This window comes from Vigna umbellata, chromosome 1 (genome assembly GCF_029865625.1).
Source record: "Vigna umbellata cultivar VRB3 chromosome 1, Vumbellata_1.0, whole genome shotgun sequence".
NCBI lineage: Eukaryota > Viridiplantae > Streptophyta > Magnoliopsida > Fabales > Fabaceae > Vigna > Vigna umbellata.
Genome location: NC_142165.1, coordinates 84,997,609 through 85,020,377, shown reverse-complemented (window position 1 = coordinate 85,020,377; position 22,769 = coordinate 84,997,609). Strand labels below are relative to the sequence as shown.

At 32.8% G+C, this 22,769-nt stretch overlaps 3 protein-coding genes across 3 annotated transcripts; 2 read left to right on the top strand and 1 right to left on the bottom strand.

The window, feature by feature from the left end:
- The first annotated feature begins 1,570 nt into the window (after positions 1–1,570).
- Positions 1,571–11,261, top strand: LOC124840531 (transcription factor GTE1-like). Its single transcript, XM_047316595.2, has 8 exons — positions 1,571–1,758; positions 3,001–3,216; positions 5,715–5,792; positions 6,054–6,278; positions 9,836–9,934; positions 10,041–10,099; positions 10,272–10,422; positions 10,558–11,261. Exons 1-8 carry the CDS (start codon positions 1,663–1,665, stop codon positions 10,744–10,746), a joined length of 1,113 nt encoding a protein of 370 aa, XP_047172551.1. The 5' UTR covers positions 1,571–1,662; the 3' UTR covers positions 10,747–11,261.
- Positions 11,262–12,321: 1,060 nt separating this feature from the next.
- On the bottom strand, positions 12,322–13,824 carry LOC148206657 (uncharacterized). The gene is given in 4 exon segments (XM_088108410.1): positions 12,322–12,490; positions 12,922–13,039; positions 13,172–13,222; positions 13,225–13,824. Coding segments are annotated over 4 exon segments (405 nt in total). The 5' UTR covers positions 13,292–13,824.
- A 1,524-nt stretch (positions 13,825–15,348) lies between these two features.
- Positions 15,349–17,622, top strand: LOC124840528 (Serine/Threonine-kinase, putative (DUF1639)). Its single transcript, XM_047316590.2, has 4 exons — positions 15,349–15,859; positions 16,492–16,939; positions 17,103–17,180; positions 17,349–17,622. The coding sequence occupies exons 1-4, from the start codon at positions 15,585–15,587 to the stop codon at positions 17,400–17,402; spliced, it is 855 nt and encodes a 284-aa protein (XP_047172546.1). The 5' UTR covers positions 15,349–15,584; the 3' UTR covers positions 17,403–17,622.
- The last annotated feature ends 5,147 nt before the right edge of the window (positions 17,623–22,769 follow it).

The window sequence follows — 22,769 nt, the reverse complement described above, 5'->3', positions numbered from 1 at the left end:
TTGATATATTATTTAAAAATAATTGCACAAATAATAAGAAAAAAATATTTAAAACATTGAATGAATTTCATAACAATCTAAAAAATAGTTTGTAATATATATATATATATATATATATATATATATATATATATATATATATATATATAATATGTTACTTGATAAATGATAAGTATTTTAATAATTTAAATGACACGAAAATTAACGTGGAAATAAATATTATAACAATGAGATGAGATGAAAAACATATCTATCTCTAAATATAATTAAAAACAAATTAGATATTATTTATAATCACATTATATCTATATTAAAATAGAAACAAATTTAAACCATATTTACAAAGGGAGATTTATTTGTTATTCCTATAATATATATATCAAATGTAAAGATTGATGTAGTAGTTAAGGAAAATATTGATAATAGGCATGGTTCAGAGTGGTGGCCTGTTCAAATTTAAAAATTTAGTTTAGCTTGTTTGGTTCTTTGCACAGTAAACCTTTGCAGCAACTGCATCCGAGACAGCTCTGTCCATTGAGCAGTGTAAAAGGGTCACCAGCATTTCTTAATGTGAATCTGATGATATCATGTCCCAAGGATGCATCAATAGAAATAACTTGTCAACTATTAACAAACTTTTTTTTTCTGTGGACAAGGATAATATTTTATCTCATAATTTAACCACTGAAATGTATGGTATTTTTTTTTTATATCATATTATTTTACTTCAAACCAAAAGCAAGTCTCAACATTTATATAAGGATGGAAGAAAAAAATAAACATAAACTAATATATTCTACTACTAAAATACTATTTTTTGAATTTCAATAATATATATATATAATAAAACGAAATATTATAGTATTAAAACTTGTGAATAATTTTAATCAAAATAATATTTTCAAACTCATATAGGATTTAATAAAAAGATATCTTATAGTGACAAAATAATATATTATCATGAATTACGTTTTTAAATGAAGCTATTATACTAATTTAAGTATTTTTGCTAAATTATAATTTAATTACAGAAAATAGTCAACATACTTGGATCACATCGTCAACACAATTTAATTTGGAATTAATTTAATTTTGTTAAGATATTTTAAAACTTAAATTGTTATTATATTTATATATTTCTTATTTTTTTATAAATATGACCCTTGTGTTTGACTTTTAAATCGTAGTGGATACGTCCATAAATCTAACGGTTTATATTTTTATTACTTTATAGTTTATTGTTTTGCAATATGATTAGATATGTTAGGTTACATTTTAATTTTAATGAAATTACATATAATATTTTTTCTTCTTATAAATTATGCAGAAACCATATTAATGTATTTTTAAATGATATTAACAAAAATTATTTAAACATTATAAATACATCTAAGGTAAAATTATTTATATTCTTGTTTTGAGTAAAAGAAGTTGCTTTTATAATTAATAAAAGATAAGTAAAACTTAATTTGTGAGAGGAGAATAATAAATAAGTACAATTAATAAAAAATAATACTCAAATAATTGAAAAAAACAGTATAAGAAGAAGAATGAAAGAAGGGCACCAAAATTAAAGGGAGAAGTTTCTCATGAGGCATAACCAGACGACAGAAATAGGCACGCAAATCTAGTCTAGCACAACTTTGTCCTCAAACGTTGTTTATGATGGACGCCGATCCTCTGTCTCAGCCTGAACCTCGTGATTATTTGGAACCTTTCAGGGTTTCAGTTCATCAAATTCTTAACAGAGTCAACCAGGTACTCAATTCCTTCTTCCTATTTTTTTCTTTTTGTTTTGGGCATTTTTCTTTTTCTCATTAGGACTCTGTGAATTAGCTCACCCTAGAAACTTTACTGCAAATGAAATATATCAAACCCTTGCTTTTTGTCTTATTAATTGTGATTTACTATCAGGGTTTTAGTTCAAGTGGGTAGGACTGAAGAGTATGTGAACAACAAGTAGAGAAAATTTTAATTAAAACACATCTAAAGTTTATGCATTTTTTTTTTCATATAACTAATGTAGTGTACGTAAACTAATTGGTTTCATAGAGTGAAGTTAATCAGTACAGATTTTAGAGTGAGGCCTGTACTTGCTGTGGATACTCGATATGTGACAGAAAAAAACAAAGAAGAGACACGATGTCATGGACTTGAGGTAGAAGACAATAATAAGGATAAATGAAATAAATTTTTCCAGTAGTGAATTTTGGTTTTCGTGAGCTAAATTAACTTATGCAAAATCTTTCTCATATTAGCTTCTTCAAAAGCAGACTTTAAGTTATGTATGAACTAGTTTTTAACTTAATAAGAAATTTATTTTCTTTTTTTTTCTCTTAGAAGTGTTTATGGAAAGTATACTCAATCAGACCCTATGCTCACAATGCGCAACCAAAAGCAAAACAACCTGTGAATTGAATTTGTTTCTTCTTCATGATTAAGGCGTGGGGGGTTAAATAGATATATTATCCTTTTGGGTTATCCCCAACACTGCTTGCATGAGGAATTTTCTTTTTTCCCTTTTGTTATGATTTTAATGTGATTTTTATTAAATTAAGTTTCAAATGACTATTATGTAGCCTTTTAATGGCTAGTAGCTGTGGCTTTAATTGATGGGATTTTCTTTTGGGCCTGACTTAGTAATGAGACCACAAGTGAAGCTAATTTGAATTATGACTTTGTTTTGATCAGTTATACAGTTATTTATAGATCAGAATTATTTAATACCCTAGACTCTATGCTTTGTTCTTTCTGCCATTTTTACTAATCTTAACCATAAATTTATAAAGAAGTTGGCTTTCATACTTCCATTACTATTCAGCTGATATGTAAGTGAAGGAATATGTATAACTTTTATATCAATGTTTGATGGTCTAAAGACTCTAAACAGTTTAATATAAATGTTTGGTGCTAAGTTAAAATTTACCGCCTTGGAGTTGTGGGCTTAATGTTAGTTTTTCTTTTTAGTTAAGAAAAATAATCTTATAGTGCCTTGTACAGCTTGAGAAGCAAGTGACTGAGGTTGAACAGTTCTATGAATCCACCGATAACATTCAAGGTAATAATTCTAAAGGTGGCTCACTTGTAAAAGAGAAGGGCAGGGAGAAGCATCCTACTGGCACCAAAAAGCCTATGCAAGATGCATCACATACTGAAGCTGCCGCTGCAAAGAGAATGCAAGAGCTTATGCGCCAGTTTTCCACAATATTGCGTCAGGCAAGCACAAAAATTTTGCAGCATTTTTGTAGTAATCTTTATGAATGTAGTTTTTCCCAAGTCTCCTTATAGTTGGGTTTTCTTTTATAGTTAATGTTATAAAATGTTTTATCCATTTGCGTTGATGTGATGACAAAAGTTAATTTTTAGCTTACCTTTCAAATGAAATGTACTGAACATTTTCAATATTTCTAAAGTCGAACCATGTACTTATGTGGGAATTTGATCCTATTTTTAATGTGAACCACCTAGCTCTTTCTATTACTCTTGAACACTAAATCAAGTATTTGACAGAACATTATTGTGCCATTCAATTCATGTATCTGATCCTGTTTAGTAAGAAAGTATATGGTTGCTTTGAATGAGTGGCCAAGGGGCATTGCCCTTGTTTTTACTTTCTTCAATTACTTCTTATTGTTTACATTTTGATTAACTAGTTATAGTTATACTTGTTGGTTGGATGGGGCTTGTATTGAACTTTATACTGATGGCCTATACTGTTAGAATAATTATTAAGTCTACCTATGATTAGTATAGCAGGGCCTAAAGTAGGTAGTTTTCTTGGGTGTGACCCACCCTCTTACAGTAAGAGCACTGTGGACGTCCTCGACCTCCACGTCCTCCTCCTCTAGTGCCACGTCCTCCTCTTCCTCGCGTGGCAACCATGACAGATGGTTCCATTGTTTCATGAGCTTCCTGAGACTGAGGCACAAGAACACGAAGAAGCCGTGTGGTCAAGCCTTCCAAGGAAGGGACCTCATGACTTGTCAGAAGTTGATCTCTGATGTGATTCAAATCTGGATGCAAAGCACGGAGGATCATCACCATATAATACTTGTCAAGCTTCTTTTTGATATCTTCCGAAGATTCCACTTCCAAGAACATTCTCAATTCTTCCACAGCTGCTTGGGCTTCAGTCATGAAGGAGACCATATCATGGTCTGTCATTTTGAGACAGATGAGCTTGTTTGCGGTATCATAGAGACGTTGAATATCATTAGCATAAATGCTTTGAGCTTTCTTCCAAAAAGTGACATGTCTTGAAGGCTCTAAGAGATATCAAAAATCGGGGTTCCACAGATTGCCACAATAGGACAAACAATTGGAAATCAGCTTGTTTCCATTGTTCAGCTTTGTCAGAAGGTACTTGGCTCCCATCCTGCTCAAGGTGGTTATAATGTCCTTGACCAAGGAACCACATTTCCTCAGCAGCAGACCAAGACCGATAATTCTTTCCGTTTAGCTTTTCGGAAGTGATTGAGGGACTTCCAGAGAAAGAAAGAGCACTTCCAGACGCCATTCTTTGATAAAAACAGGAGAAGGAACCAGAAAAACCGTGAAGAACCAGAAAACCCTGGAGGGTTTCTTAGGGTTTTCTTAAAGGGGAGCTTCTGGACACACCAAAGTTAGATTTTGAGGGTCAGAACGGACAGAGGAGCAGAGGGCGACAACTATGGAGGTGGCGCGGCGACTTTCCGGTGAGCAGAGGGCGGCGCGTGGACAGCACGCGCCTGTTCGCAGCGCACAAAGAGGCTGCGCGTGGCGGAGTGTGGAGGAGAATCAGGCGAGCCCACTGGTGGGGTTGGCTGTCGCGTGAAGAGGCGAACCAGATTCAGTGGTCGCCGGACAGAACAGTGACGGCGGCGAACGGCGGTGGACAGCAGCGGAAGAATGCGAGATGGCGGACAACCAAGTTGAAGAACTTCAAACTGCAGTTGACAACTGCAGATAGTGGCGAGACAACGGCGAACGGCACCGGACAGGTGCAAAAGTGCTGGTGGACAACCCAGGACGGAAACCAGAGCAGGATGAACCTGCTCTGATACCAACTTGAGATCTAAAACAGAGAAAAATAGTTCTAAAGGGCTTAGAAGACCCTTCTCAGTTCTATTATTTATATAGATAAAAATCTGATACAATAGATAGATGGAAGATGAAGAGATTGTCCTAGACTGCTAGGAACAATCATTATAGATAACCCAACACACAACTACCTACTTTAGGCCCTGCTATACTAATCATAGGTAGACTTAATAATTATTCTAACATACTAATTTTTACTTCACCCATATGCACTTGTCATGGTGCTTGCTGATATATCCTGTATAACATCCAAAAGTAAGTCTACTCCTGAATATTTGACTGATTAATTGTAATTAGGATTTCCTCTGTTACACTAAGTCCACAATCTTGTTTTCTTTCCTCCCATTTCATGGTCACACTTTCTCTTAGAAAACAATGCCTAATTCATTGCTTAGAAATCTCCAATTTTCAATTTATGGTTAAAAGATAGTGTCTAGTCTGTACTCAATTTTATTTTATTTATTATGAAGACATTGCTAAAAGGCTGTTTGTTTGTATTTAATTTACTATTACAAGCTTTAGAAATGGCATGTTGATTGATGGTCAAAATGAATTCCCCCTTTTCTGTTAAATATATATTAACCCTACCAAGTTCCTTTGAAAACTCAATAATGATACATTTTGTAGTTTTGCAGATAACTCAGCATAAATGGGCTTGGCCATTCTTGGATCCTGTTGATGTAGAAGGTCTCAAGCTTCATGACTATTATGAGGTAAGGCCTTTTCTTTCTTTTAAAGTTTTTCTCTCTGTTTACCCTATAGTTATATTTTATCTTTTGCCCCACCTATAAGCAAATATGCGTGAGAAATCTTTTTTTCTGAAAAAACGTTTAAATATTGATTTGGTCTCTGTCCAGCAAGTGGTGACGCTGGTTTCACTAATTGACCATATATATCTTTTATAATAATAATATTTTTGCTCCTTGTCTTTGATTATTTTTCTAAAACGAGTTAGCTTAATTTTCTTCCCCTAGGTGATTGATAAGCCCATGGATTTCAGTACAATCAAAAGTAAAATGGAAGCTAAGGAAGGCACAGGATATAATAATGTCCGGGAGATATACGCAGATGTAAGGTTGATATTCAAGAATGCAATGAAATACAACAACGAAAAACATGATGTCCATGTTATGGCAAAGACCTTACTAGAAAAATTTGAGGAAAAATGGTTGCAACTCTTACCTAAAGTTGCTGAAGAGGTAAAATGTTTTCCAATCTAGTTCCTTAATTTTTGAAATGAAGCTTTCTAATCACACATCTTGGGAGAACCATTCTGCAAAAGCTAGTAGTTGTAGTTGGAGAGGTCAGGGCCTTATAAATCCCACACTAAAATTCCATACATTGAATGTGAGACTCAGGTTTATAGCCTTGACACCTACATGAGCTGGTTATGCACTAGCCCTTTGAATAGTTCTGGACAAACCCTATAAGTAGTCCTGTTTCTCCCAAGAACTGTTGATTAGAACTGACTGCCTCATTGTATAATACAAGGATAAAACATGAGGCGGTAGATGTTGATGCTTACACAATGTTATGGGGTAGGTTGTTGGTGCAATGTTGCTTAGGAAATTTTATTTCGTCTACATCCTCTTTGGGTTATTTGTATATTTCTTTTGGATGCACACAATTTCCTTCCTCTTTAATATAATAAATAAATGTCTACTTCATCTTCCTTTTTTTTCTTTGTGATACTTTGATATCATACTCGTACACATCCATGAAATGCTCAAACATAAATAATAGTATTAAATGAGCTTATGAAAATTGTTAGTATTAAGTGGACAACTTTGCGAACTTGCAATGTTTTTAATAGACTTGCTATATCATCCTACGAAGCAGTATCATTAACGGCATTTCTCAACATTTCATTGTTGTCCTAGGATAATAAGCTCTTTCGCACTGTGTGCATCTTTTCATAATCTTTAGCACTAAATCTGCTTATGTGACCCCACCATTTTCTTCATGCAGGTTTTGGGTTATGTTAACATGACCTTGAGTCAAATCTTTGGAAGTTATGATTTTTACATAACTTTGCCATTTTTTTCATATGGTCCTGGATCATGTTCTTCACATAACCTTTTATCTACTCCTAGGAAGTAGAACATTAGGTTCTTCACATGTGTGATCTTCACAACCATTTGTTGAGTCCTAAGAACTTATGTTCTTGGCATAACTTGTTACGTTCCTCATTTGGTCAGTGGAAGTTCTTAACATATCCGTCACATAATCTTGTATTTGTAAAGTAGTATAACTTCATTGGAAAATCTTTCTGCTAATGTTGGTTGTTGTAAACTTTGGATAAAGAAAAGCTATAAGAGAAGTAGTAGAGAAGGCAACGTGACTCGGTTTTTCTGCTGCAGAAGCATATTTTATTTAATCAAATATGACATTTAAATACAATCAAACAACAGAAAAGAAGGATTAGGCTCCATGGTTTTAGGAACTGTTATTGACAATGGGAAAATAAAATCAGAAGCTAACTTCAAATAAAAAACTAACTCACTGACAGCAGAATAACTAATTTGATTTATTCAAACTAATACTTTTACAGAATCTCAGGGGCACATTCTCAACCCTCTTTCTTACTTTGGAGTCTGCAAACTCCCAGCATCTTCCTCAAAAATTCAAAACTTGCAGAGTGAAAAAATCTATATAAACATATCAGCAACTTGATCCTCAGTTTTGCATTAAGTCAGACTTGCATCTCCAATTTATTACACTTCTCTGAAGTAAAATAGCTTGACACTTATGTGCTTTGCCTTCCCATGAAACACAAGATTGTGGGAGATTGAAACAGTTGTTTGATTATTGACAAAAACTTGTGTGCTTTGCTCCTGCTTCAGTTCCAAATCTGCTAGAATATTTCTTAACCTAGCTTGATTTAAAGTTAGAAATTCTGCTAGATATTCAGCTTCTTCTGTGGTTTGAGATATAACCTTTTGCTTCTTTGAACAGCAAGAAAAAGATACCTGAAACCGTACTGAAACAGTACTCTAAACACTCCTCATATCATCCAAGCTACCTGCCCAGTCAGTCAGAAAAGCCAAAGAATTTAAATTCTTCTACCATGTAGTATTTGACTCCATAATTGACAGTTTCATTGATTTATCTTTCTACTCTCTTTGCAGCCTTCAAGTGCAGTTCACTAGCACAGTGCATGTGTCTTCATCTCAAGCTAACAGGAAATAAGATGTCAGGCATTTGTAGATGTAAGACACATTAGGCACCCAATCAAGCTTCTAAAATGAGTTTCATCAGCTTTCTTGGTTCCATCCTCCTTGCAAAAGGAACTGAACAATAGAAAATTTTATAACAAACTGAATTGTATACATTCTTTATTCACTAAACAAATAAGAAGCTTACAAGAGTATTTATAGGTAACTGTTTGCAATAAAAGGTAAGTTGTTAGTAGTAACTAACAGCTTTAGCAGAGTACATACAAAATTTTCTTACAAAATATAACTAAATATACACTCTAACACCCCCACCTCAAACCCAAGGAGAAAATGTTTCAAAAGAAAAACTCTCCAACAAAAGATATAGTTGTTAGTAATTGCTAACAACTCTAAAGAGTACATACAAAACATAACTAGGTATACACTCTAACACTCCTTGGCAAACTTCTGCTTTTGATTCATTGAAGTGTTGATCGATCCACACTCATGCAAATCTTTTTAGAATCTCATTTGCATATTTTTTTTGACAAAACAAGGATCTAGGTCTTTTGAGTGATCTCCATGCCCAAAAATAAGTCATAAGACCAAGATCAGTCTTCTGAAAGATGTATGTCATTTCTTGCTTAAAATCTTCAATTAGTGGTAGGTTGTTTCCTGTGATCCAAGGTAGTCAAAATCAATATCTTACTCAATATTGGAAAGAGAAGTATGGATAGTAAATCAGGAGATCGTAACATAGATCATAATAAGACCCTACAAATTTTCTTGGGCTGGTTGTCATGTGTGGAAGCAGGTGTAGAGGAAGGTGATTGCAAAGGGGCTTGAAGTGGGAGTATTGTTTCCTCTTCATTTTGTTTCCCGTCATATCTCTTTTTGCTTTGTGTTAATGTTTTGAATCTCTAAGGATTGGCATAAAAAATGGGCCATCTGAAATTAATTGTTTTCGTCTCACATTAATCTGGTTTGTTGGGAAATAACAATATTGGTATTGGTGCATATGTTTTTTGTTCTGTTTGGAAATTGACTAAATGTAAAACACTTCCTTTTCCATCTAGTGCTCATCGTGTTCATGTTGATTTGAAATGATTCATAGTGATGTTTAGGTATGTTACCTGTGGCTTCTTATCTGATTATAGGTATTTTGTTACATTTATTAATGAATACAGTTGTTTTATTTGAATATATTTTCTTTGATCCAAATTTGGAAGCCTTGGCTCATTAGTGGGTGGTTGCTCTTCTTTCATCAATCAAGTTACACTCCTCCAATAGATTTTTACTTTCTCCTCAAAGTAATTGATCATTTAAGATGTTTCTGAGATTTCTATAGGGATGACAACTTCAATACCTTAGGTCATTTGAAAAGGTGACTCTCCTAGAGCTGAATGGGGCATTGGTTTTCGTTGTCTGTATATTTTTAAGGAAGGTCCTGTATTGTCCTTTGTCTATATGTCTTCTATCTAAATGGAATTCTTTAATAGAAAAGTGAAATTCTTACAATTTTAGAGGGTACAGTTGTTACAGATGTGACTTTGGTTCTCCACTTCTATGTAATATTACGTTTCTATATTTGCGAATGGTAGGAAAAGAGACAATTAGATGAAGAAGCACAGGCACAGTTGGACATTCAGCTTGCTCAGGAGACAACATATGCCAATAAAGCTAAGGATATAAGCACTGAGGTTGATTATTGTTTGCTAATGTTTTGTTTTTCCAAGCATATCATTAATTTGATGCCTTATAGGAGTACATCAGATATTTTATGTTATCAACTACATATTATTTCAGCTTTATGAGGTCGATATGCAGTTGAAGAGTCTCAAAGAGATGGTGATTCAAAAGTGCAGGTTTGTGTAAAAATCATTTATCATATTTGGTCCGATATATTGCATTTCAGTCTGGAGCTCCAAATGCTTGTTTTATGATAGTATGCAGTATTTTTTTTTTCTGGTCATCTTCCTATGATGTTGAAGGGTATTTTGCATTTTGCTTTCTTTACCGATGTTGGTGACACTGCAGGAAACTGTCTACTCAAGAGAAGAAAATGCTTGGCGTAACTTTAGGCAAATTGTCTTTAGAAAACCTGTATAGGGCATTGGATGTGGTTGCTGAGACTAACCCAATCTTCCAACCTACGGGTGATGAGGTGGACCTTGACTTAGATGCTCAGGTCAATACTATTATTCGATGCTAGTTGACAATGTCAATTTTCTCCTATTTTAAATTTTTTCTGTCCTATCCAATTTAATTTAGTTATTTTGTTAGCATTTTTCTAGTTACACAACATGTTTTCATCATTACACAGAGCGACTACACTCTATGGAGGTTAAAAGCTTTTGTAAAAGATGCACTAGAAGAGCAAGAAAAGATCGATGAGGGTGCAGCTGTTAACCCTAATGATAACCCTGATGACAAGAGAAACAAGAAGAGAAGAGACTCTGGTGATTCTTCAGGCAAGACAAACCCAAAAAGGAAGAAGCTATCTGCATTGTGATTCATTAGTGATACATATAAGGCATTTATTTATTGTGGTTGAGCTGAAGTTGCTGAAGCCAATGAATTGAACAATGCAATAGGAAAATTTTGTAAATCCTTCTATAATTATTTACTGCTATGTAGATGAAAATAAAATTTACAAGTGTGCTTTGTTGGATAGGTCTGCTTTTTGAAGCAGACAAAACTTTTGCAACCCTAATAGATTAGAGTAACGTTATCTTGCCGTTCTGAGGATAATCTCAAGTTTCAGAAAATAATTAAGGCATCTATGCATGTGAATGTGCTGAAGATAATCAACAACTGGCCTGACCTGTTTAATTATGTCCAGAAGCATAGGAATGGATGGAGCAGCTTTGACAAAATCAGGTTCATTTTTTAAATTTTTGGCTGCATGTTAATATTTGTTTGTGTTGTTATGGGATGTAAAATAGGTATACATGTGACTCTGATTGTTTTGTCTAATTATAATTACATTCATTCTAATGCGCAACATTACTCGGAATTTTTTTCTTAGAGTTTATTCATATGATTTCACCAGTCTTGAAGTGTATCAGCATATTGGGGAATTAAGTTTTTAATTCTTGCTAGATCATCCAAAAGGAAAAGAACACACAAAAAATTAGCTTAATATTTTATTTTTTTATCTTTTCTTTTTTTTATTTAACAAAATATAACATTTATTATTTATAATATTTACTCTTAACAACAAAGATGTACATTTTAAAAATCTCTAAAATATGTTTACAATTTATGGATAAATTATTGCAGCTAGATAGAGAAAATGGATACAATGTAGTGATACAATGTATTTTCAAATAGAGAACATTTTATTTGAACTATGACACAGTTATTCAATTCATTCCTTGTTTTGAATGTACACAATCATATGTAGAGAATTTTAAATTATTTTCCGATTTTTATTTGAGCAGTGCTTCAGCTTCTTCGACCTCAACACCACCAATCATATATAAAGTAATGTTGATAGAAGAAAAATGTTTAGAGTTTTGGATTTTAGATTTTTATTTCGATGAAGTGGCCTATTAATTGTTGATGTGGCGTAACAAAAAGGTTCAATGATCAATAAAATCCACAATCTCTATTTTCAAATTATTTGTACTTTTTTTTTATAATTTTTTACCATTAAAAACTAAATAAAACGATATAAAGTAAATATTTTATAAACAAAAGGACTAATATAATTTTTTTCTTCATCACTATCATCATATGAACATACTCTGTTTTACAATTCATTTTTTATTATATTTTAATTTTAATTGAATTGTTTTATCCTTTACTAAATGTTTTTTTATTATGTTATAAAAATATAAATAGGTAATTTTATAAAGATATAAATTGGTAATAACAGAGTTGCACATTGGAAACATGGGTTAAATATGTTTTTAGTCCCTAAACTATCAAGTGAATTTGTTTTTAGTTCCTCTTTTAAACTAAGTTACATTTTGATCCTTCTCTTCAAAGAAACCATAATTTTTGTTCTCCAAACCTAACGGCGTTAAAAAAAGACCAAAGTGGCTAACGGTGGAGTTGCACAATTTTTTTTTCTGACATTGAGTCAGTCTTTCTCAGCTTTTCTCCTTCCCTCTCCCTCGTCACCTTCCTTCCATCTTTCACTCCCTCCATCATCTTCACCAAATCCTCCATCATCTTCTCCAATTCCTCCAAACAAGAAATCCATCACCGCCACCACAATCACCATCTCTGCCTTTCTCAACCCAACATCCCTATTCTATTTACACATGAAAATCTAACATTTTTTATGCTATGATGATCTCTTCAATATTTCTGCTTTATTGGTCATTCTTATCAAATTGAAGAATAAACTGCCCCAAGTTTCCGTTAATGTTAGATACAAAAACATTTGCTTTACAATCACTTGCAGGGAAAGTGAATATTTACTTTTATACTGACTAATCACTTTTCAGTTTTTAGTCAGAACTTTGAAAATAAAAACTAGAAAAGATGCGTCTATCTTTTGTTTTCCCTTAATCCTAAGAGGACAATGTTTATCGAAACCAACAGGCCCATATATTTTTGCCAAAGAAATTATGACTAAGAGCTTATTTCGTGAGATGTTGAACATGAATATTACTTTTAAAATTAGTTTATTTCATGAATTTGGTGAAGCTTATTCTGAGATGATGGTAAAGTACACCTGTATTTGCAGGTCACTGGGTTGTTGTTAGATAACTTAACAAGTTGGGATGCATTGCGTGCTGCTTTACCTGTTGGTACAGTTAGCGGAGCACCGAAGGTAAATTTTAGAACCCTTGCTAATGTAGTTTTTGTCCATCATACGACAGGCACTCGCATTCAGTTATGATATTACGTGTGCTTAATAGATAGAGTTAATTGGGAGGTAGTTATAGCTGAACATTATGTAACTGATTGGATTGTTATAAAACAGGTAAAAGTAATGGAGTTGATTGATGAGTTGGAAGTGGCAAGACGAGGGCATATAGCGGGGGATTTGGAGGCATATCTTTTAATGGCGATATGGACATAGCCCTTGCACTGAGAACCATAGTTTTTCGTACTAATGCTCATTATGATACGATGTACTCGTACAAGGATCATATGAACAAACGCAGAGAATGGGTTGCCCACCTCCAGGCTGGGTCGGGAATCGTTGCTGCAGTGATCCAGCTGATGAGTAGAGAGAGCGCGAGAATAAAGCTGTAGCCCTTGCTTGTGCCATCGATCTTGCAGAATCTTCTTTTGTTAACAAACAATAGTTTCAGTGTGTTTATCATACATGTGGCGGAGGAGGCTGACAAGTTCATCAAGCACCCCTTCTTCCGGAAAATGCTGCACGTGCAAGACCGCAGCTACTTCGACCATCACCACATCACTAACCTCGTTAACAAAGATGCCTATGGCCATACATCCCGTCTTGAAACAAAAGCAATTTCACTCCTTTCATTTTGAGTCTAGGAACAAAATAAGGATGTTGTGTGGGGAGGTTGGGTTAAGAGAGGCAGAGATAGTGATTGCGGTGGCGGTGATGGATTTCTTTGTTTAGAGGATTTGGAGAAGATAATGGAGGATTTGGTGAAGATGATGGGTGGAGTGGAAGATGGAAGGAAGGAGATGAGGGAGAGGGAGGGAGGGAGAAAAGCTGAGAAAGACTGACTCAATATCAGAAAAAAAAAATCGTGCAACTTCACCGTGAGCCACCTCGGCCTTTCTTTAATGTCGTTGGGTTTGGAGGACAAAAATTATGGTTTCTTTAATAAGAAGGATCAAAATGTAGCTTAGTTTGAAAGAGACACTAAAAACAAATTCGCTTGATAATTTAGAGATTAAAAACATATTTGAAATGTTGATTCATTTAGAACTATTATCCTATCAAAACTTTTTACTTTTCCATTGGATTTTCTTAGAAATCATTCTCACTAAATTATTTGGATATATTGCAGCAATAATAAAAAAAGTGGGTGAACTCAATTCATTAATGACGAGAACTTAATATAACAACAATAAACTTATGGTACTCTTGGTCATCAGTCAAAGAGTCTAGGACTAGTATTTACTCCATCTTCCTATTTTAAAAAATGCAATCAATGTGCTCATTCATTCCTCCATGTAAATCAACCTACTTAATTAAACAAATAAATATCTTGAACATTCAAATTATTTTAATATTATTTAATAATATTATAAATTTTAGCATTAATAAAAATGTGAAAATTTTACATGATTAAAAATAATAATAAATTATTACAATAAAAATAATAATAATGATTATTATTGGTAGGTAATATAACAGCCGACCTCTAACTTACTTCAACATTATTACTAATTTTAATTTACAAGTTTCATTTCATATCTAAAAAACGCTCACTCTATATATGTATTTTTAATTTAAATTTAAATTTATAGTGAACCAAACTTATCCTAAAAGTCCCTTTTTGGCCTCTTTAAAATTTAAGAACTATAACTTTGAGAACCAAACTGACAACAACAAAAATTAGAAGGATTAAAATCTAAATTATAAATTTGTAAAGATATGTTAGTCTTAGATGTCAGTCTTATATCAGAAACTCATATTTGAAATATTTATATATTAACATATTATGTATATTTTAAAGTAAATAATAAGACATATACACATAGGTCATGTTTTACTAATTTTTTATTAATAATTTAAATAAATATGTTTTGTGACCTTTCTTTTTAAAGGCATTTTGATGCTGCACAACACACTTTCTTTTTCAATCATAATCATTATGTGAGTGAAGAAACAGAATGATGAGCTCTACCTTCTCTTAAATCTTCTAATATTCACATCACTTTTAAATCTCTTTTCTTTTCTCTTCCTTTTCATTCTATCAAATGCAGCTAGATAATTAGACTCCAACGTCATTCATTCTCAAAGTAATAATATTTTGTACCACATTTTCTTTTTCAAGTATTTCTTAATCAATTTTCATTAGAAAAAAAAGCTAAACAAAATCTATTGATTGTTAAGTTATATCTACATGAAGATCTTGAATATGTGAAATTACTTGACTAAATTATTCTCCAGAACTGACTAAGTAAAGATGTTGTTTTTCTTATACAGATTTTTACTTTTTATTCTTTGAAATGTTTCCCTCAAAGGAATGGAAATAGAAGGAAAGGGAACATGGTGGGTATCACATGCAAGAATAATAATAATAATACAAATGCAAAGTTGAAATAGCAATAGCAACAGAAGCAGCAGCATCTTCTGCATCTCCTTGTTGAGGTGGTTTTCAAAACAAAGGTTTCAGATTCATATCATCATCTCAAGACCAAGATCATAATATATATATATAACAGAAGAACAAGCCCAACATGTCCCCTTTTGATTCTGTTCAGACAACAGCAGAGAGCAGTCACAGCATGAGCACGAGCACTAGTCCAAGTGGTGGTGATGTGCTTCTGAAGTGGGGTCACAGAAAGAGATCAAGGCTCTCCAGGGCTGCCATTGAAGACTCATCATCTTCTGTTCACACCAACATCAGAAGAATCTCTCACTCTGTTCCTCCCAACTTCTCCATGCCGCCGCCGCCACCACCACTTGTTTCTTCTACTGCCTCCAGCGGCAGAGGTAGAAAGCACAGCCCTAGGTATCATCACTCTCATTCTCTATTTACATTCTTAAATAGGTTCAACATATTACCTTCTGTCATAATTAATCATGTCTTGTAAAACCACACATGCGTTTGTGTTTGTGCCTACTTATCTATCTATCTATCTTTCTTGGTATCACTGTTTTTTTGTTTTGATTCAATGGCATTTGAGTTTGGATCAAACTTGTCTGATCTCAACCTTGTTGAAAGTGCCAAAGTGGACTATTTCCCCCTCCCCATTTTTGTCATTCCAAAAATGACCTAATTCTTTGAAACTTTCTTGGATCCCTTATTGTCCCTTGGACTGTACTTTGTTTCCCTTTTATCTCTGACATTGAACATCCATGTTACCAACTGAGATTAGATATAACATTCATATCCAGGCAAAATTTCTGCTTTTTTTATGTCATTCCTTTTCTTATTAACACAACACCTTGCTTCTACTGTTTTCCCAAGAAGGTGACTTTCTTAAAACAGTGTTCAACTTCCACCTATTTGTTTTGGTTTCTGAATCTACATTACAGTGGATCTAAACTTTTGAAGAACTTGATTACTTCTGCTGCTTCAATTTCAAACTAGATAGTCAAGTTTCATGCTAAAAAAAGTTTTTTTTTTCTGTCTGGAGACAGGAATTTGGAAGATCCCTCTTTGGGTGGAAGTGAGTCACCTTCAAGAAACAGTCAGGGGAGTAACCCAGTTGTCTCTAGATCTGCAGCACCAAAACTTTCTTCTTCTGGCATGGAAAGAAGTAGCAGAAGGGTACCTTCTTCTGGATCAGTAAAGTTCCAAAAGCCAAGTGCATTTTCAACAACACAACAAGCCTCTGAGAGAATGAATAATAGTCAAGGAGATTCAGCCTCAGTGCAGTCTGAACAGGAAGCTGGTGTTGCCACTACTCCTGCTTCCTCATCCCTTGCTGCCAATGGAAACAAGGTCAGTGTTGAGGTGATTCAGTGGCCAAGGATATACATAGCTCTCTCAAGAAAGGAGAAAGAAGATGACTTTCTTGCTATGAAAGGGACAAAAATCCCTCAAAGACCAAAGAAGAGAGCAAAGAATGTTGACAGGATTCTGCAGGTATACCAAGAAACACTTGTAATTTGAAAAAACTGAAACAAAATTTAAGAAAAATCTATACATAATTGGTTTCTTTTTCCTCACTTCAGTTCTATGCTTGTCTAATTCATAGAGCAGAACAAATGAAAAATTGATTTCTTGTGATATGATAATTGGTTTACAGTGTTGTTTCCCTGGGATGTGGCTATCAGAACTGACAAAGAGCAGATATGAGGTTAGGGAGAAGAAATCCATAAAGAAGGTATCCAACAATTTTGTTTTAGTTTATGAAATTTCAACCATAAGAATGAAACTGTTGGTGTTTGATAAATCGAGAGACTAAATTTTAAAAATATGATCTTATGATGTTGGATATATCTTGGTTTATTGAGATTGGTGCATTATATGATCTATCATGTTGGATATGCAGCAAAAACGCAGAGGCTTGAAAGGAATGGAAAACTTGGACAGTGAGTCGGAATAGCAGCAGACAGTGATGATCAGATTGCAGAGTGAAAGCTCATGATTTTGTTTTTTTTTTCTCAATGACCATTTTTATTTTTGAATATGTAAATTAGTGACAACCATGGAAGGTAAATTTTGATTTAGTTTATGTAATAAATGCGACAATTACGTTATATTCTTTAATTTTGAGACTATTTTATTTTTTTATCAAATTAATATTAAGAACTGTTTGACACGAATTGTGTTTTAATATTATGTTGTATAATTTTTTTAAGACTTAATATTCGAGTATTTAATTTATCTCTCGATTGGGTTAAAAAAAATCTATATTTAGTATATTTTAAAAAATTGTTAATTTTTATTATTATTTTGATGGACTAAATTGATGGGATAGTATTTCAGTAAAAGACAAAAGATATGAAAAAATGTTGTGCTAAATATTGGAAAGGATTATTTTGTTGTATTGAGGAAGATATATGTTTGAATTCCAATATGATGTGACGTGGCATCTAGAAAACGAGTTAAAACTCTATCTGTCGGATTTCTACTCCACCCAAAAATTCAACACATTTAATATGTTCACGGGGAGTTGGTAGTGGAAGTTCAAAGGATAACAAGATGTTCAAAATGACCATAAAGATTTTCTTTTTTTGGTTTCGTTTAATTTTAATTTAATAGTATATTTTTAACTTTACTAAATTTAATTTATGAAAAAAATAACATCGTGAAAGAGTTTATTTAATAAAAAAAAATAAAGGTTATATAGTCTTTTTTGTATTACTATTGACAAAGGATTACTACAACGTCGTAGAAGTTTGTGGGAAGATGGATTTAAAGTGTAGAGGAATCGGTTTACAAAAAAATGTAAAAGTTAACCTAGTGCAGGGACCAAATTATTAACCTAAACTCTTTAATATTTGAAAACTCCATTAATTTGAATGGGGAGGTAAGATGTTTTTTCCTCCATCCCAATTTTTTTATGGTCATTTTCCATTCTAAAATTTCTGAATGTCAAAAATACATTCCAAAATATGTTTTCCAAACATGTTTTCAGCACAAACTTTCTAAATGGATATAGTATATTTTGGGATAAATTTTTCGAAATATTCCGACATGAAATGTGTTTTGAGAAAAAAAAAAGTTTTCTAAACATATGAAATGTTTTCTAAATTTTTTTCTTTTTTGAAATGAGTTCTTTTAACACTTTCTCTCTTCTTTTTTCTATGTAACAATTGATAACAATGACAACATTAGCATTGGTGGTGTGGCGCAATCCTAAAGGGTTTTTGAGTATTTTTCTTGTATTGTGAGGTGCATGAAGAAATTTGATGGGGGCATGAGGCAATTGTCAATTTCTGAGTGTGAAAAATATATTGTTAAAGTCCATTTCAAAATGAATAAAAAAATATTTTTTTTTATTAAAAATTAATCATATCTTAATGGAGGACATTACAGGTATTTTAAAAAAAATTGTAGATGTATGGTAAAACTGAAGTGCAGGTGAAACGCCCAAATTTATAAAGGCAAGGAAGAAACAATGGACACTGCTTCCTTCACCTCCATGTTTTCTTCCTCACCCCATAATTTTTAAAGTTCCAGCTGTACCCTTATTGGCAGAGGAAATGGATGGGTTTGAACGGATGAAAAGGATGGGGTTGAATGGAAGAAAACGATAGGGTCAAGGGTGTTGCTCCCTCCACCCCCACACATCTCTTCCTCCACCTTTCCTTTACTATTTTGCCCCTCAGTAAAATTTTATTTTTAAAATTGTTGTTTTTTAATTTTATTCATTTATAACATATTTCACTGATAACCTACGTAGTTTCTTGTATGAGTAAAATATTTTTCTACAAAGCTTGGTGATCGTGAAAAGAATTATCAAACAATCTTCTTCTTGTTCTCGGTGCAGTACGTGGTGCAGTGCGTTTATGGTGTAGTGTCCTTGTCGTGGTTCCTCTCCAGGTACGTAGTCATAATCCTTCCAATAATCCTAAACCCTAAATCCTTCCCATACTTCCAATAATCCTTTTAATATCCAAGCCTATAATCCTTGCATGAGCCGCAAAACGTAGTAAAATAAAAACGAAACGTAAAAGGAACACTGCCTATGGACGGATGACATCCTTCAACGGATGTCAACATCCGTTTAAGGCAAAACGGATGTCGACATCCGTTTTAAACGGATGTCGACATCCGTTTTGCCTTAAACGGATGTTGACATCCGTTGAAGGATGTCATCCGTCCATAGGCAGTGTTCCTTTTACGTTTCGTTTTTATTTTATTTGTTTATTTTATTTACAGTAATTTATATTTAAATTTATAATTTTAAATGTTATATATGGTTAGTTTTTAAACGTAATAATTTTGTTAAAATATGAATTTGTTAAAATATGAATTTGTTATAGGTGGAGAAGAAGCTTAACGGAAGAGAGAAAGGTAAACGAAAATGGAAGAGAGGAAGAGGTGCAGAGGGAAGTAAATCAGAAGTTTTAAATAAATTAAAATATTAAAATAATAAAAATAAAAAATTTTAACTTTTGAGGATATAATTGTCATTTTAGAAGGATATAATTGGCATTTTAGAAAATTGGGGAGGTGGAGGAAGAGACGTGTGGGGGTGGAGGGAGTAACACCCTAGGGTCAAATGGAGGAAATTGATGGGTTTAATGGAAGAAAAGAGGGTCGGGATCCATTTATGCTTGCAGCATGGACTTTAAAAAATATCATGAGAGTTGCTTCTTCCACCACCACACATTACTCCCTCCATCTCTCCATTCCCTTTTTGTCCTCAATAATATTTCATTTTTATTTTTTATTTTTTTACTCAACAATCAATCCTTTCGTTAATGGTTCCACCACTGTATCAATGCACCTCCACAACAGTCCACTGATTCCGTTGAATGAAATTCCTTTGGATCTTTTTCTCCCTTTAATTTTTGTTTGCTGAAATTGTGGTGGTGTAGCATGGGGATATTGTGGTGTGTTTGGTTGGAGATAGCATTGATTCGTTGCGGTGCAAAAATGTTCTCTAGTGATTAGAGGCAGTAGCAAAAAAGTTTTGGAGTGGTGCAAGAAAAAGAAGGTGCAAGGGTGGGAGTGCTTCGTCTGGTCGTTGAAGGCGGTCCGCGTTCTTCACAAGTTTTCTGAATATATAAGCCTATCACCGTAACGAATGTGGGTATTCGTTGGAGTCTTAAACGAATGTCAACATTTGTAGACGGATATCGACATTCGTTCAAGGCCAAATGGATATGCTACATCCGTTGAGGCCTGATCGGTTATCTTCTTCCTCTCCACACACAAAAAACGCACAGCGACCAAACATAGAAAATGCACAGGAACCAAACATACATCACACAAGATATTCCAATACATTAAAATTAAAATGAAATATCTATCATGACCAACCTCTCTCGTGGACCCAAAAAATGTACACAGTAGACGCACACACAAAACACCATCATCACATAACCAAGAGACCAAAACGAAGAAGAAAGAACAAATGAAATGGAAATGCTATGGAGAAAAAGGGTTGGGAAGAAACGGATCTGGAGGAGAAAAGGAGTTTGGAACGGATCTGGAGAAGGAGAAAAGTTTGAAAGTGAGAGTTTGGGGAGGTGGGGTTGCGCCACTTTGAGTGAAAATAAGGTAGGCATTTAGGATTTTGATAAAGAGATAAAAAAGTAAAATATTAAAGTAAAATGGATAGTTTTGTAATTAAATTTTTTTTGGAAAGGTATAGGGAGTTGTTGGGATGGTGGAAGGAGCAACTCTCATTGTAATGTATTTTTTCTAAAATACATTTTGAATTTATTTTTAATTTAAAAGTATATTTCAAATTATACAATTTAGAATATATTAATTTTTTAAATTTATTTTAAATTAAGCAATGTAGAATATATTTCTGCATTTGGAAATTTGGAATATTGTTATTTTTCTAAAGGATTAAATATATTTTTAATTATTAAAATTTAGCGTAAAATTGTAATTTGTCTCTATTTAAAATTTTAATATATTTTGGTTTCTACACTTTAAAAAATAAATGGATCTATTATTTTTTTGGATTAAAAAAATTATATCTATTCGTTTTAAAAGTTTGGAGACCAAAATATATTAAAATCTCATACATAATGAATTTTAATTTCACATCAAAATTAAGGAACTAAAAACATATGTAATCCTAAATTGTTTTTATTAAGGGTAAAATGGTATTTACCTTATTTCTCCTTTTTATTTTTTTAATTTTACATAAAGTTTGTGTTATTTAGAAGTCACATTTTAATATCATTATAAGTCTCCTTGGGCACTTTCTTTACTGACGTCATTTTTCTCACATTGACCACATGTGTATATTCTATATGATGACTTTTCCATTTTCTTCTCTCACCAATTCATCGTTTTCACATGATTCTACGTTTATTAACATTTTTACCCTTGAAACAACTTTATCTATAGATAGTAATACGATCCTATCTAGAAAAAATTTATAATTGTTTTTGAATTTGGATTCCTTCTGTAAAATAGATAAGATTAATAAGAGAATACCAAACATATAAAATAGGAATGCAGAATAATAAAAAGATGAATAGATGTCATAATTTAACAAATTCATTAGTCAAGGAATATTCGCCACAAAAATTTCAATCTTTGATTAAAAAAAAAAATGATGTTTTATAATAAGAACCAAGAGAATCTTCTCTTAAATGAAATTAATTTCATAAATTGACCAACCATAGGTGTCTTGTATTTGTCTTTGAGAAATATATAAATAAACTTAAATGTTACAATCATGCAACAGAATGTTCCGGTGTGAACAAAAACTAAGAGGCTTTAATTGATTTGCTTAATAAAATTATGCCTTTTAAAAAATTTTGCTTTTTATAAACTAATTTTAAAACAAAAATTGATTCTTTTTAAATATAACAATAAAGATAAGGAATGTAGGGAAAGAGAAATTTACATTAGTTTTATATTGATTCAAATCAAAAGACTCTACATTCCATTGTTAATCTCTCGAAAGAGGGATTAATCAATCACTAACAAATAACTACAACTTACAATCAGAAAATAAAGATTAAGATAGAAAGCACCTTTCTTGAAGACACAAGAGATGAATAACACTTCTTTTATTTAATATACAAAGGATGAATAACATCCCTTTGACACAAAAAGGATGAACAACACCTCCTTTGACAGACAAAGGATGAACAACTTTCTTAACAACAAAAACACTCAATTACTTAAGATACACTTGGTGAAAGTTTTTGCTCTATCCACACTAAGTTTTTCCAAAGTCCTTTTTCACAAGAGTTTTTCTAATAATCAGAGCTCTAAGTGAAAAGTTAGTTGAAATATAAGGGACTCGTCATCCAACAACATACTTGTC